At 38.9% G+C, this 15672-nt stretch overlaps 1 protein-coding gene across 2 annotated transcripts in view; it reads right to left on the bottom strand.

Annotated features, from left to right (window-relative positions):
- cacna1bb (calcium channel, voltage-dependent, N type, alpha 1B subunit, b) overlaps positions 1 to 15672 on the bottom strand; it is a 232754-nt gene that overhangs the window by 40386 nt on the left and 176696 nt on the right. The window contains exons 24-30 of one of the 2 annotated variants that reach the window (XM_085359644.1): positions 15169 to 15298; positions 14058 to 14187; positions 13245 to 13304; positions 12204 to 12310; positions 9716 to 9727; positions 7099 to 7119; positions 1764 to 1860 (exon numbers count right to left, since the gene is read on the bottom strand). In XM_085359644.1, coding sequence (XP_085215770.1) covers positions 1764 to 1860; positions 7099 to 7119; positions 9716 to 9727; positions 12204 to 12310; positions 13245 to 13304; positions 14058 to 14187; positions 15169 to 15298 — 557 coding nt within the window. The remainder of the gene's footprint in view (positions 1 to 1763; positions 1861 to 7098; positions 7120 to 9715; positions 9728 to 12203; positions 12311 to 13244; positions 13305 to 14057; positions 14188 to 15168; positions 15299 to 15672) is intronic. The other variant, XM_085359642.1, reaches the window with a different exon arrangement.

The following is a 15672-nucleotide window of genomic DNA, read 5'->3' as shown; positions in this document are numbered from 1 at the left end:
TAACAAAATAACGCTGAAAACCGATAAAACCCTTGAAAACTATACATTTCACACCTGAGCCTCAACTCTCGCGGCCCGGTACCAAACGACTCACGGACCGGTACTGGTCTGAGGCCCGGGGGTTGGGGACCGCTGATCTAGAAGGGCCACTTTGCGGACACAGTCAGCCTTGTTCTAAACCCAGATATCTTTCCCATCTCCCACCTGCAAACAGCAGTCTGTGCCTGTCACTATCTCTGTCAGCTTGTGCTGGGATCTCTTTGAGAGATGAAGTGCTTTGTCGATCCATTCTGACATGTATGCAATGTAACCAGTGAATATCTGCTACTTGAGTGACTCCCATCGAGGCTGCTCTTAAACCAGAGTGAAGACAGAGGTACTTTAACCAGCCTGTCCTGTCAAACCACTCTCCCTAAGTATCCAAGAAGAGCTTTGGATGGGCGTCTGTCTGCCACCTTCGATCTGTCTCAATCATCTCACTTTTATTAGCCCAATCAGATCTCTCCTCTTTTGACATATACTTTTGTCCACACAGCAGAGGAAAGCTGTCATTTCTGTGTCTGAGACAACAATTGAGGAAAACAGGATTCTATACAGCATTGTGCTCCCAGTGTAATTCTTTATAATATATATCTTTATAATAGCTGCATCATGGTAATATATTATATAAATTCTAACTATTGATTTTAAAGATCTTCAAAACTCTCTGCAGTAATCAATTCTCCATAAGCTCAGTATAATTAGCACAACACCTCCAATAATGAGGACATGTAATCCTAGGAGTTTTTGTAAATCCACATAAAAAAACACCACCTTTTTTTCTTTAAATTAAGTGATTTTCTTTTTTCTTTTTTAGAAACACACAATTTAAACATATTTTAATGAAGATGGAAGACAAATAGAGAAGAACAGACTTCACTTCTGCGGTAACCCAGTTTCTGCAAACTCAATTTGAAATAATTGCCAATTCATCACAAACAAAAGAGGAATAGCTGCCAGCTCAAGGCTGACAGGTAAGTGAGCACCAAATAAGCCAAACTATTAACACTGCAAATGCAGCAATCACGTCCAAATGATTAAATATATCGCATAAGTCATAAAACATTGGCTAAACAATGAGAAATCATCAGTGTAATGTGTTACAGTGCATTAAGTATGTGTTTCATTGTTAATTGCCACAAAACTCCTTCGAGAACCAAGTACTCGCCTACTGTAGACTACTGTAAGACACAGAATATAAAATTCAGTATCTAAGCAAAAAATCAAGCAAAAATCAAACTTTTCATGTCTGATATGGTAGAGTAGGTTTCTGGAGACTTTGACTGCCTCTCGATTGTGTGCACGAATGTGTCAGGGGTGTATAAGTAGGAGGCATGAAGTGCTGAATAGAGCAAGCTGATCAACAGACAAACCAGGATTCAAATGTGTTAGTTGTGTTGTTCCACTGATTCTTGTAGACTTTCGATGTTCAGAACGGTTTAAACTGTGCGGTGGCAGGTCTATCTACAGTGTTGGGGAGTAACGGAATACATGTACCGCCGTTACGTATTTAAAATACAAAATATGAGTAACTGTATTCCGTTACAGTTACCGTTTAAAAAGGTGGTATTTAGAATACAGTTGCTTTGTTGAAATAAATGGATTACACGGTGGTATTTTCCTGTTTCATATTGTGGCGGATCGGGACTGTTTGGGTGCTCTGTGGGTTTTTGGTTTTTCTTACAGACTTACAGAACGATCTGTGACAGATTTGATTACCGTACCTTCAGTTTGGGCAGCCGTTTAATGGTCTTGAGTGGCCGCAGGACCCGGAGGACCCTCAGGGACTTGATAGTGTTGATGTCCTTGCCTTTTGTCCCTCTGTGCAGATTGAGAGTACAGTTAGTCTGGGTGATGTAGTGCAATGACACTCTAAACCCTTTCAACTCAGGCTGCATTAACAAGAACTGACTGCACTTCACCAGGTTTATATTGTAGGATGCATATATTCTGTTAGTAGAACACATGCATGTGAGTGAGGTATGTTATTCTACAGAAACATGCTTCACCAGTCTTCTCTTCTTATCGAGATACTTTTGTAATTACTCCCTTTCTTTTCCTTTTTTCTGATCTTCCCTTTGGCTGCTTTGTTTTCTTTTTATTGTTTTTTTTCTTTCATTCCTACAACTTCACGCATCTTTTAAGATGTGTGAATCTCATTATGTTCTCAAAGGAGCTTGCAAAGAAAAGCGTCTGGACTTTGACGCTTTTCTCAGTCATCCAGGTCACCTTTGACTACGGTGACCTGGATGACTGAGAACCTTCACAGACTCATTATGTTCTCTTTTCTGTTCCCACATCTTCCTTCCTAGTTTTCCTTCCTTTTTCCTTAGCTCCTTTCCTTCCTATCTATTTCTCTGCCTTTCTTCCTTATTTCAGAATCAGAATATTTTATTAATCCTGAAGGAAATTAGGGGTTACAGCAGGCAGCACGCTAATGGCGCATGCGCACTTACAAAGGAACCTTCTGACCAAACTTTACATAAACATCACATTGGGAAGACATGTTTCCTTTCTACCTTCCCCCTTCCTTCTTTCCTTCTTATCCTCCTGTCTTTTCATCATTCCTTCCTCTCCTTGTTTCTATATCTACTTCCTTTCTTCCTTTTATTTCATCCTTTTTGTCTTTTCATTGATGCTTCTTTCCCTTCCTACCTTTCTTCCCTTTCTCACTTATTCTTCTTCCTTGTTGTCTTTCCCTCCTCTCCCTTCTCTTAATGCCCTTCTTTCCTCCCAGTATAACTCCTTACTATGCCTCTTTTCTTCAAATCTTCTTTTCTACCTTCCTTGTCCTAACACCCCTCCTTCCTTGTTTCCCTGAAACCTGCTGCCCTTTCTTTCTTCCAAACCTCGTATCCTTCCTTTCATCGCTTTTTCTTTTCCTTCCTTCCTCCCCTTCTTCTCTCCCCCTTGTTGTAGTCCATCCCCAGCTTTCTTAATTCTTTCTTTTCCTTATTCTATCTTTCCATCTTTATTTTTTCCTTCCTTCTAACCTTATTTCCTTCTATTATCTTTTCCCATTGTCCTGATCTTGTTTCTAAAACCACTTCCTTTCTTTCCTGCCTTCCTTTCTTAATCCTTTTCCTTTTTCCTTCCTTATTGCCCTCCCTCCGCTTCTTCATTCCATCATTCAGTCATCCCTTCCCTCCACACCTTCCTGACATTCAATATTTTCTTTCTTTGAAGATTCTGACCTTCTTTTTTGTTTGTTTGTTACATGCTTCAGTGTATTTTCTGTTTATTTTTCTGTTTCCTGTTATAATGTATTTTCTTCCAAACCCCTTTTTAAGCCTCTTTTCATTTTCTTTCCCTTTGTTCTTGTTTTCTTTTCCTTTAATCTTTCCTTTGGTCTGTTTTTTCCATCTTCAAAATCCACAACAAAAGCTATTCACACAACAGTGAAATTACACCCTTTTCATTCCATACTTCAAGTTTTCATTGAAGGACTATGTCTGGTAGTGAATTGTTCCAGGTATTGCTTCCTTCGATGCTTCTTCCACAATACAAATTAGCATTGTTTCTGTTTAATAACACACAAAATCATACATTTTTACAGTAAATGCACAAAGAATCTGCCGCAGGTGCAGGAGGCAGTTTCTTTGCAGGAACCACTGCTGTCACTGCAGACGTTGCACGTTTTGCTCACTATTTATGGGAAGTAAGTGTGGGGGTTTAAAAACTAGCCATCATGATAATGACATACAGTCGAGCCATCATTCACAGAGTGACACTGGCCAAGGATAGTTTGAGTGTGAAGGATTTTTTATTAATTAGTGACACGCATTGTGGGTGTCAACTGTATATCCATCATGCATATCTCCTGTTCTACCACATCCCAAAGAAGCTCTACTGGATTGTAATCTGGTGGCTGTAGAGCAGCGGTCCCCAACCTTTTTTGCGGCACGGACCGGTTTATGCCCGACAATATTTTCACGGAGGTGTCGCGGATAAATACAACAAAATAAAACTAGTATTGGTACCGAAAAAAAGAATATTTATTCATAACACACGTGAAAAGACCCAGGAAAACCGAGTTAATGATAAAAACGATAACAAAATAATGCTGAAAACCGATAAAAACCCTGAAAACCATACATTTCACACCTGAGCCTCAACTCTCGCGGCCCGGTACCAAACGACTCACGGACCGGTACCGGTCTGAGGCCCGGGGGTTGGGGACCGCTGCTGTAGAGGACCACTTGAGTACAGTACAGTGTAATGTTCAAGAAACCAGTTGGAGATGATGTGAGTTTTGTGACATGGAGTGTTATCCTGTTGACCACTGTGTGTGCTCAAGAAGGCATGGACAATGTCAGCAAAATTACTCGGGTAGGCTGTGGTGTTTAATTGGTAAAGTGTAAAAAAAAAAAAGGTACCAAGAAGATATCCCCCCACACCGTTACACCACCAGCAGCCTAACGTTTGGATATATAGTCTCAGTTTCCTGAGACTATATTTACCGCGGTGCGTTCTTCTGCTCATGGAGCCCATGTACTTTAAGCATCAACTTGTTCTGCATTGCTTGGTTGTAACAACTGGATATTTGTGTTACTCTTTCTTTTCTATAACCTGGTAGCAGTGTGGCCATTCTCCCCTGACCTTTGACACCAATAAGGCATTTTTGCTCAGAAAACTACTGTTCACTGGAGATTTAATCTTTTCCAGAATATTCTCTGTAAACCCTGCCTGCATGGTAAAATCCCAGTAGATAAGCATTCATTATATCTGTTGATCAGTCACTTAAATCACATTTTCCCCCATTCTGATGCTTGGTTTGAAGTTTAGCAGGTTGTATCAATCATGTCTACACCCCTCAATGCACTGAGTCATTGCCATGTGATTGGCTGAATAGTTACTTATTTAGAAGTTGAACAGGTATACCTAACAAAGTGGCAGGTGAGTGCATTTTATATGAAGAGTTCTGTAAAGAACTCAAACTTTTGGTTTATTCCTGTCTGGAAAGTTTATTAGTTCGAGATACCCAACAGCATATCACAAGCTTTTAACATTAGCATACTAGCCTAAGATGTCCTCGACCTGCAATAGTAAAAGGCATATTTCCAAAAAATACACATTAAATTTAAAGCACAATCCTTCCCTCTTGTGTCTTCTTTTTGGGTCATTACCTGGAGGCTAGCCTCTTGGCACATTAGAATTAGTCTTGCAGCAAGAATAAAAATAAGATACAGGCAAACAAAAAGAAAATGTAGAAACAAAGCTACAAAGTTTTAACATACAGTAATGCCTTCTTCAATACCTTTTCCTGGCTCATAGTGTGCTTACCTATTTTTACCACCCTAACTGTGTCTAAACCTCTCAGCAACCCTAAAACCCAACCTTAAAAGACCTTTGGAGAAGTGAGGACAGGACAAAAAGTTCCTCTACAGATTGTTCTTGCTCTAATGCTCCCAAAGTGAAAATGGTCCTCATTAAGGTAGCTGGACAAGCACAGACACACTCGCACAGACCCAGGTCAGTATGTCAGCGCTTTACAGGGTCTCATTAAAAAGAAAGGATTGTTATTAGGTACTAGGGGACTCAGAGAAACCCACCAGAATAATGAACATGGCTATTTTTTTAATATGTGGTGACTGGCGAGGGAAGGACAGAACTCAAACCGGAGAGAAGCATGGTTCCAAAAAAATCTGGCCCCGGGGGCCTTTCAAATTCTCAATAAAAAAATCTAACAAAACGGCATGCGGCTCTCATGCTTGTATAACTTGGATACTCTGGCATGCAATTTGCGAAGTCAATGCCAGTCCTGCTTTTTAAGGACCTCAACACATTGAGATGGCAAGAACAGTCTCCCAATAGCTTTCAGAAGCGCACGGGCGGGGAGTTTGTTTTTCATGTCAATGCAGCACACATCAGCGGTGATTGCAACGTATTCAGCAGCCACACATGAGGTCATCTGGAGTAGCTTAACTTCTGTAGCCGCTGCTCGCTCATGAAAGAGAAGATTTCCTGTTCAGACTCGTAACATCTGACGTCTAAAGCTGCATCAGCAAAATCGGATGCGCAAAGCTCCTGCTCTCTGTTTCAAAATTTACAGAGGATTCAAAGTTCTTGAGGAATTTTGTATAATGTATGTTTGGCTTATTAATTTCCCATTTTAATGGTAATAGTGAAGGTTTTCTTTGACTATTAGCAAAAGCTGAAAATGCAGGTCAAAATCACATTTTAAAAGATATCTCCAACACAATCCGTATCATAGGTCAGCCTTTCTAGTGTTCATTTAGAGCCTCTAGTGCATAGCAGCAGCTGGTTTGCATATTTTCTCCATTTTCCTCTTTGATTTCTACTAATGGGAGTATTTTCAAATCTACAACATTGCAAGAGGACACTGTTAACACACTCTTCACCCAGTGTAGCCCGATCCGCTACTTCCATTTATTCAGAAACATTTTTAAAAGGTTAAAAATATGGCATACTCTAAAATTCTGTCTTTTTCAAAAACAAATATTAACAAAGCAAAAACTCTCTTTTAACAGAGAAAAACAGATGTCTATTGTGAGTTTCCTTACAAACACGACAGGCTGTGAGGAACAAATTAAAAATTTTTTTTAAGGTGAATTCATGAGAGAAGCTATAATCCTTTATTGGCTGCCCTCTAATTCCATAGGCATAAAGAAGAAGAGATGAAGGTGGAGGTTGGTAATCTCTTGGACATTTAACCGATTAAATTGACTTTAGTCATGATTAAAAGAGAAAACTGAGAGGATAGGTAAGGAGTTAAGCTTTGATACAACTGATAACCTGAGTTTCAGATTCCTGCAGCCCAAATCCCCGTCTGTGTGTTGATTAACTTCTGAAAGCTATGAGGGAGAGCTCCCAATGTTTCCTTTTTGTCTTGATGTCCCAATACTGGGACAGGAGAAAAGGTTTATAAAAGGGAGGGAAAGCGAGGAGGGAAGGGAGTCACATCCCAAGCACTTTGGGATGAAGGGCGACAACGTAAACCTCGAAGGCTGCTAAGAGGAATGGTCTGTGTTTCACAGGAGGAGGGCAAAAGGGTACGAGGGGCTAAAAAGAAAAAAAGTAGATACTGACAATTCCCACCTGGCCACGCTTTGTTGCGATCTGATGGGGAAAAGAAATGATAAGCATATGCACGCAGACAATACACAAAGACAGACAGCAGCATGTAAAGCAAGACAGAGCAAAATAAACACTTTACACAGATATCACCCAGGCGTGAAGATATAGTGACAATTTTGGTGGTTCAAACTTCAAAACACATCAAAAGAAAGCAAAGATAAGAGACAAAAAAGTGACTTTTAAGTAAATTTAAAGTAAACACCCTTTTAAAGCAAGATAAGCTGGATAAAATATTTGGAAGAAATAGTGTTTGTGGATACTGAATATGAGGGAAAATCAAACTGATGACATGAAGATGATTATAATGTCATGACTGACTACATATACTCTGGAGTTAAGAAATGTGGTCCTACAGTAATTCTGTTACATTGCAGTGTTTTAGTATGCTGAAGATCATGGGTATGGAGCCAAGACACCAATGCAGCTATACTCTGATCATGTGGTGCATTACTACTGCTGCGGAAAATATTTTAGAAAATTAGTAGAAAATGCAACATAATAATAAAGGTAATAATGTTACAGAGTGTTATACTGGTATTTGCATTTAACCATTTCTGAAGCAAATTAAAAACATTTTGTAAATATGTGTCTTTGAGTTTTACATTTTCTGTGAATACAATTGTTTGACAGTTTTATCATTTTTAAGCTGTGGCTGATTAGTGGCTACATGTTAGCTTGCTCTCCACAAATTGTATATAAAAGACGCATGTAGCAACAGTACCATCACCCATTAGTTTGTGGACTACTGTTTTGAAGCCTCAAGCAGAGCGGTTTTGCCGTAGCCATCTCGCTTGAAAGTGATAATCAAGCTGTGGACCTGTCTGAGAGCTGAGCATCTCTCGCTCAAAAACTAGTAATTATTCAATTACTAAAGCTTTATTGTCCTTTTTACTAATAGTGAGTGCCATAATTTTCAAACTTAGCATCATACAGTATTAAATAAGACTAAAAACAAGCAATCCGGTCGTTAAGTCTGACGTCACTTGCCGTGTCTGGGCCTAAACTCCGCTGCAGGTCAAACGATCACTATGGCATTACTGAGAGTTGAAAAACTGTCTAAAGTCTTTCATCTTTAATAAAATGATCAGCATTCTGCTCTACCAGGTGTAACAATTGAGTTTAGCATCCAGGCATCCATGAAAACGGAATTTATGACATTTAACGGAGTTAGAAGTTAGCAGGAAGTTAGCTCGCTAGCTTCTATCTAAATACAATATAGCATGTCCTGACTGCGGGGTTTTGGAAACAAATTAAAACATACAGCTCTGTTATCACTTCCAGCATAAATGAAGACAGAAAACTAAACAGCAGTGACATTTGTAGGGTTACTGAAGTTTGGCTAGCTGGTATATAATGATGTGCTACGTGACCACTAGCGACACAGCTATGTTAGCATAATATAAACAGCTAACTTTTTTTCCACTCGATAAAAGTTAACGTGAGTGTTCTCGGTGGTCAGGAACAAATGTAATCGCATGAAGGATGCTGTAAAAAGACCAAACTTCAGCCAGGAGAACAACTGAGATAATCCATCCACAATACGAGGTTAGTCATTCATATACTGCTGCATGGGCTGGGCTGTAGTTACATCCTAAGGTTTTAAAAACTGAGCTTAAATAAATGATTAGCGGTTTTTAAATAAATTTTGACCTTTCAGTTGAAACACAATATTAATATATAAAATCCTTTTATATCTAGACATTAATCCTAAAGTAAGCGCCTTCAAAAACACAAAGCAGTAACTGTGTTGGATGTTTCAAAACAGACAGTTTGGGTAACAGGTTTACAACTTGCCTTCCTTTTCCTGTGTTTAGATTAAGTATGAAAATAAGATCTAAATAAAAATAAAATGTAGGTTGTCAGGTATCACATCTATCCATTAGACCTGGTGCTGTGAATGGAGCCTCTTACATGGTTGATTGGTGTGAATGAGAGTTGATTACAGAGCTGACGGGAGAAACAAAATGCCAGACAGCAAGTGAAAGCTGAATGGAGGGATGAAGGGGTTCAATTTGATAACTCCTGAATATCATTAACTGTGCATTATTGGTAAGAAAATCCTTCATCTATTATTCACTCTGTTTAATAGTTTTTATTTAGCTCTTTTATTTATTTGCGTCGTTATTATAAGCAGCATCATTCAGTTTCTTTGTGTTCATAATGACCTGAATCACCCTATGAAAGCTCAAACGTCTGATATGTTTTTGAAGCAGTGTTTTGTTCAATCTCAGCACTGGTCCACTGTGCACTGTGTACATTGTAGCTTCTAACACACATAAAATATGTCCAATAAATGGAAAACGGGTAATTGCTCTTATGTAACCCGAATACAGATGTAACACAACATAGTTACATAACACAAACAGAGGAAATGCAATGTCTTTAATCGTGACTGTGGTGGCGATGATAAAAATAGAAAGTAACAAAATATGACATTTGTGCAAAACATTTAGCTGTGAGAAGACAAAAAACAACACCTTGCTGAAAATACCACGAGCTAAGGTGGAGAAAAAGTGATTCAAACGGGCAGATATGCACATGAATAAACAGACAGACTGACAGAAAGAGCAGGCATTACCCCATAAGGCTCCTGAAAGCAATCCAAGCCAGAAAACAAAGAAGAAAGAGAAAAAGTGACAGAGAGAATACAGAGAAAGAGTCAGCAACAGATAAAAGACAGAGACAAGCATCAACCTAGTGCTGGCAAAAGACAAAAAAAGGGAAAAAGAGAAATCAGAGACAGAAAGCGTTACAAAGAAAAACACACGTGACAAGCAACTGTGGAGAGTTTCAGTCAGTGTGTGAAATAGTGGCAAAAAACCCCTGAAAACATTGTTCAAAACGAAATGTGTGATCACCAGCTTTCTCAAGAGACCCAGAACTCCTCTGGCTGTGGAAAACATTTATTTACATGATTTCCAAACCAGTTGTATACTGAGATATACTGAAATACAGGTAACAAGAATAAGTCTACTGATACCAGTAAGAATGCTCACCAATAAGGAGTCAAATCCACTCAGATTACAGTGCAAGTGGGGATTTAATTTTGATTTACACCACAGTATCTAAGGGCAGGTTATACAATAAAAAAAAATGCAATGAAAAAAATCTGGCGCCTTTCCAGAGTTTCTTCTTTTACCTAAATTTTTGTATTAAATAAAAATAACCCAAGTAAATGCAAAATTTAGTTTTTACATTTCTATTATTTCATTGATTAAGGGAGGGAAAGCTATGCAAACCTAACTGGCTCTATGTGAAAAAAAGTGTCCCACTTGCTAAATCATGAATCTTTCTGTGATTAACCACATCACATCGTGGCACAGCTGAAAGAAACAGCTGAGAAACAAAGTCATTGACATCTATAACTCTGGAATGGGTCACAAAGCCATTTCTAAGGCTTTAGAGCTCCAGCGAATCACGCTGAAACCCATTATCCACAAATGGAGAAAACTTATAACAGTGCTGAACCTTCAGGAGTGACCAGCCTATCAAAAGTACTTCAAGAGTGCATTGATGACTTATCAAGGAGGCCACAAAACAACCCAGAACAATATCTAAAGAACCGCAGGACTCGCGTCAGTTAAGGTCAGAGTTCATAATTTAAAAATAAGATAGATACTGGGAAAAACCCATGGGAGTGTTCAAGGAGAAAACCACTGCTAGCCAACAAGAACACAAAAGCTCATTTCACATTTGACAGAAAACATCTTGATGGTGTCCAAGACTTTTGACAAAATATTCTGTGGACTGACGAGACAAGCGTTGTAACTCAAGTTAACTTGGGATATTCAGTGAGTCCACATCTGAACGGCTCAAAAAAAATCCAGACAAGAAAAGGAGGTTTTGGAGTGGACTAATCAAAGTCTGGACTTCAATCAAATTGTTGTGCTTTGGCATGACATTAAACAGGCCGTTTATGCTCGAAAACCCTCCAAAGTGGCTGAATCAAAACAATTCAGCAAAGAAGAGTGAGCCAAAATTCCTCCACAGCAAATGAAAAACTCATTGCCACATAAACACTTGATTTCAGGTTACTTTTTCACATGGGGCCAGGTAGGTTTGGATAACTTTCCCATTCATAAATGAAATCATCTGAAAAAACAGAAAAATGAATTTTGTAATTACGTGGGGTTATTCGCAATTAAAATTTATTTGATTATCTGAAACATGTACAAATGTGCAAAAATTTGGAAATCAGGAAGGGGGCAAATACTTTCTCACAACACTGTAAACAGTGTGGTTCTTATAACCATGCCATTGACTGTATATAAAAAATGGACAAAACATGGCCACCATGTTATCACCTAATGGTTTACGCCATTGTTTTGAAGCCTAAACATGAGCATTCTAGTGAATTGTCTATGACAAGATGGTAATGGCCTTCTTTATCATCAATCCGACCATATATTTAAAATAAATACCTGACAATATTAAATAAGACGTAAAACTAGCAAATGACATAAACATTTTACAGAATGTATAGAAAAGATGTGTGTAAACATTGTTACCTTCCCTAAACTCATTCATATATAACTCATGCACAATGTAAATAAGTTGATGCAGTGTTTTATATACAGTCTATGATCCATACTATGTTCGAACTTCTACTCCACTAAGAAGAAAACGAATATTCAAAAAGCAGATTCTGTATAAGGCATTAAATCCAAAGTACCAACTAGATGGCAGCTAGAGCCTGACAGTCATGGGAAAATCCTGTCCTTCTGTCTCCACCTGAGCCTTAAACCTATCAGCCAAATTGTGCATGACCTATTAGCCAACTAGCAGGGAGGGGCTGTGAAGACTTTATGTAACATAATCATGGCAGCAAAATAACCGCTGGGCAACACAAAAGTCTTGGAATTCATGGGAAAACAATAAGACGAGCACATTAAAATTCATAATGCTCGTCCACTGGATAGTTGAGAGGAGGCAACAAAACAAACCATTTGGCGTTTTAATGATGATGGTTTCCACATCTTGTTATGTGGTTGGTGTACATTATATTCAAGCACCGCTGGGATGATAAAATAATGAACAGAAAAAAATTCAAGGGAAAGTTGACTCACGAGCAGGCAAAGGCCACCAGAGCTCCGCTGACCACGATGAAGTCCAGAATATTCCACAGGTCACGGAAATAAGAGCCAGGGTGGAGAAGCAGTCCCAGGTCAATCATCTGGAGTCGCAGAGAGTGATGGAATTACAGAATTAAATTAGACACATTGGGATGGAGTGTTATCTCCACGTAAAACCACAAAGCCAATTAGTGATGTCAGTGACATGCTATCCACAGTTTGCTGGCCTTTTCATTAAAGCTCAGATGTGGTTATAAGCAGGTCAAAAGCATAAAGTAAAAATAAATCTAACAAGCTAAATTTGGTTAAAAATGACGAAAGCTCATTATGAAACAAATCCTTATTAGATAAAAAAAAAACCCAAACTGAAACAGATTTATATGTATCTTATACTATATAAGTAAACAGTGCATATATCCAGAAAAGGACAGAATCTTCAAGCCGACAGAAAATAATGTCTGTCATGAAACTATTCCTGCTGCTTCCTAATTGGACTAATTATTATGGAGAAGTCTGTGAGCCAGTTTACATTATTAAGTGATGCAAAACCCAAATATTCTTCCTTGTAGCGGGGTGTCTGGCTTCTGTTTTAGGTTCAAATCTCCAGGACTCTGACTTGGATTATTTTGGTTCTTGCAGCAGCTTAAAAAATACCACTATCAAAGTAGAGAAAGACATGCTACACGTAAAAGAACAGTTAAAGGCAATAGGATGTAAGCAGCTGATTATGAGAGTGACATGCTTGCTTCTGAATATGCTTTTTTTTGATGATGCATGCATCAAATAATTTTCTGTATTTTAGCAATCAAGGCATCTATCAAGTATTATACCAATGCAATATTTTTGGAGAAAGTGTCAATGTAGTTTTATTACTTTGTGATTGTGTTTTTAGCTTTGTTGAGTGTTGATCAAGGCAATCTTTACATTTAGCTCACCACAGATGTTGTAGACGTTTGACTAAAATCTTGCACAGCAGGTTTTCATAGCTCATGCGGCTCGAATGAAAATGTACCTTGATTTTTCCATCCTTCTCACCTTAATCACCATCTCAAAGGTGAAGACTCCAGTGAAGACATAATCCAGGTACTTGAGAACCTACAAAAAGTTAAGCAATAAGGAAATATCCTTTAAAATGACTCACTAACAGACCCAGTGACAGATGTTTTCAGTCTTTGAAAGGGTGTGTGTATATGTGTGTAAGAATGGACCAGATATGCACAACGTGTTCCTATGTCCTGCCAAAGATCTCAAACTCTGTCAGCTTTGCACTGTACTGCATAGATACACATTACCTTAACACCTCACAACAGGCACACACGCTCACCAAAAACTAACACACACACACACACACACACACACACACACACACACACACACACACACACAGTTTCCCTCTGCACCCCTGACTACAATACTAACTAGCTGTGCTTGTCTGTCAAAACAAAACAAAAAAATCATCCTTATTCCCAGCATGGGCTAACATATCACACAGGGATGTAAAGAATACAAAAACAGGATAGTTACTGGATTTTTGGCTCTGAACCACTTGCGAATCAGTTATTTCACCAAGAAATGATTAAAAGTTTGTTTTTGTGCCTCCTACCACTCATTCCTCAACATGGATAAACTGTCAGATCCTGTTAGGAAGAACTTCTCAATCGGTCCAAATGAATCAGTCAGTCAGCCCAAATGAGACGTGTTTATGTGTGAATCCTCATCCGGCCTGTGCTAGCCTGCATGTTTTCATGCATATACTTGTCCATGTGTGTTTATCTGTCTGACAACAAGTGTGTTTGCTGTGTACTTCCAGATGTTTATTTATGAAGTCTTGATGTAGGCCTGACTCACATCGTTGCGCGTCGCATTGGCTTGCACGGGGTCCTCAGCTGCCAGGGCGATGCTGCTCATGGTAATGACCGTCAGGATGCACATTTCAAAGTAGCGTAGGTTGACCACATAGTGACACAGCCGTCGCACCCTGCAAGACCAACATATAAACACACGCACGCACAAACTCGAGCAAATGTACTACACGCTTAGCAGTGACAGCTCACAAGGTGCTTTCAGGTGACATCCTTCCATAACAGGCTGTGGACAAACGCATATCCAAAACAATACATGAAGGTAGGGAATGAATCTGCCGCTGAACTATGCCGTTTCACAGAGCTATAGAGCATCTGCGTATTTATAGCATTACTATTTTTTTTAATTTATAGCATTAGCATTACTATAGCATCTGCATTTTATCTTATGCTTCTGACTATGATTCAATTCTTGTGTTAAATCTTAAAAGCTTAAGGCTGAAATTTTAACTAGCCATGCTTTAGCTCACTTGTCTATAAGATCTTGAGACCACTTGAGCGTCCAATGGCCTCGAATTTGAGGTGGTACCTTCCAGTTACTCAGCTAGAATTTACCCCAGGATGCACAAAAAGTAATGTTCTAATTGGGCGAAGAGAAAAGGATCCAAAAAGCAGCAAATGTCCAAAGAAGAGCCTTGGAAGACCTTTGGAAAGCCTGGAAAATATTGCCCGTGACCACTTTAAAAGAAATTACAAGAAACTGCGTGGAAGCAAAATTAAAACAAATGAGGGATGGTTCAAGAACCTTTGCACAGTACTGTATATTTGCAGTTGCTGCTTTCCTCCCCAAAACAGGTCCTCACAGAGAAAATGACTCCAAATTGAAGCTACACCCAGAGCTCCACTTCTGGGAGTGACTGTTGCCTTTGTGTGTAGGTGAGGCATGAAATACCCCAAAGAGAAAGGATTTATTTAAGCATGACAAGTGAGAATAACGGTGATTTGTTATTAACCACTAAAGAGTCAGACATAAGCAAACCACTGACTGTTTCAGTGCTTTAAAGAGGAACCTGAATGAAATCAATTAAAGCTTTTAATTCTCAATATGCTGTTTATGCTAACCCCACGCCAGTCCGCTGAGTCACCTCGCAACTTACGGGTTTGTTTGGCCGAAGATGAACATTGAGCTGTAGGGAAGGATCTGCCGAGGCCCATTAGCTGCCTCGTCCTCTTCCAGATCTTTCTTCTCCTCACTGAGCTGCAGGTTGTCACAGTCGATGTTGTTCACTGATGCGCAAAAACAAATACGCTCATTTAGCTCAAAGAAGCACAGACCGTAAAAAGTGAGGTATTTTCTATGGATGTTAAATGCAGGCTTTTAGTTTCTTTAGGCATTTTATAGCTGCGCTTCACAGAAATATACAACACATCATTTCACTAATTAGACATTTCTCATAAGATCGTGGTTGCAGGGTCAAGATTAAGTGTGACAGCTATGTTATGAAAAACTGTTTTTCGCACATGGAAGAATATTAACTTAGCTCACAAACAAGTACACATACTTTTACAGACACCTTGAAGAGATGCAGTATTTCTGAATAAAAAAGTTAAATTTTCTTTTTTCCTCCTTCAGATTAAAAAGGTTAAAAAAAAAAAGTCAT

The sequence above is a fragment of the Diplotaxodon limnothrissa genome, linkage group LG7, assembly GCF_057381915.1.
Source record: "Diplotaxodon limnothrissa isolate DT_005_m linkage group LG7, D_limnothrissa_male_GT1.1, whole genome shotgun sequence".
NCBI lineage: Eukaryota > Metazoa > Chordata > Actinopteri > Cichliformes > Cichlidae > Diplotaxodon > Diplotaxodon limnothrissa.
This window is presented reverse-complemented; position numbering and strand designations above follow the sequence as displayed.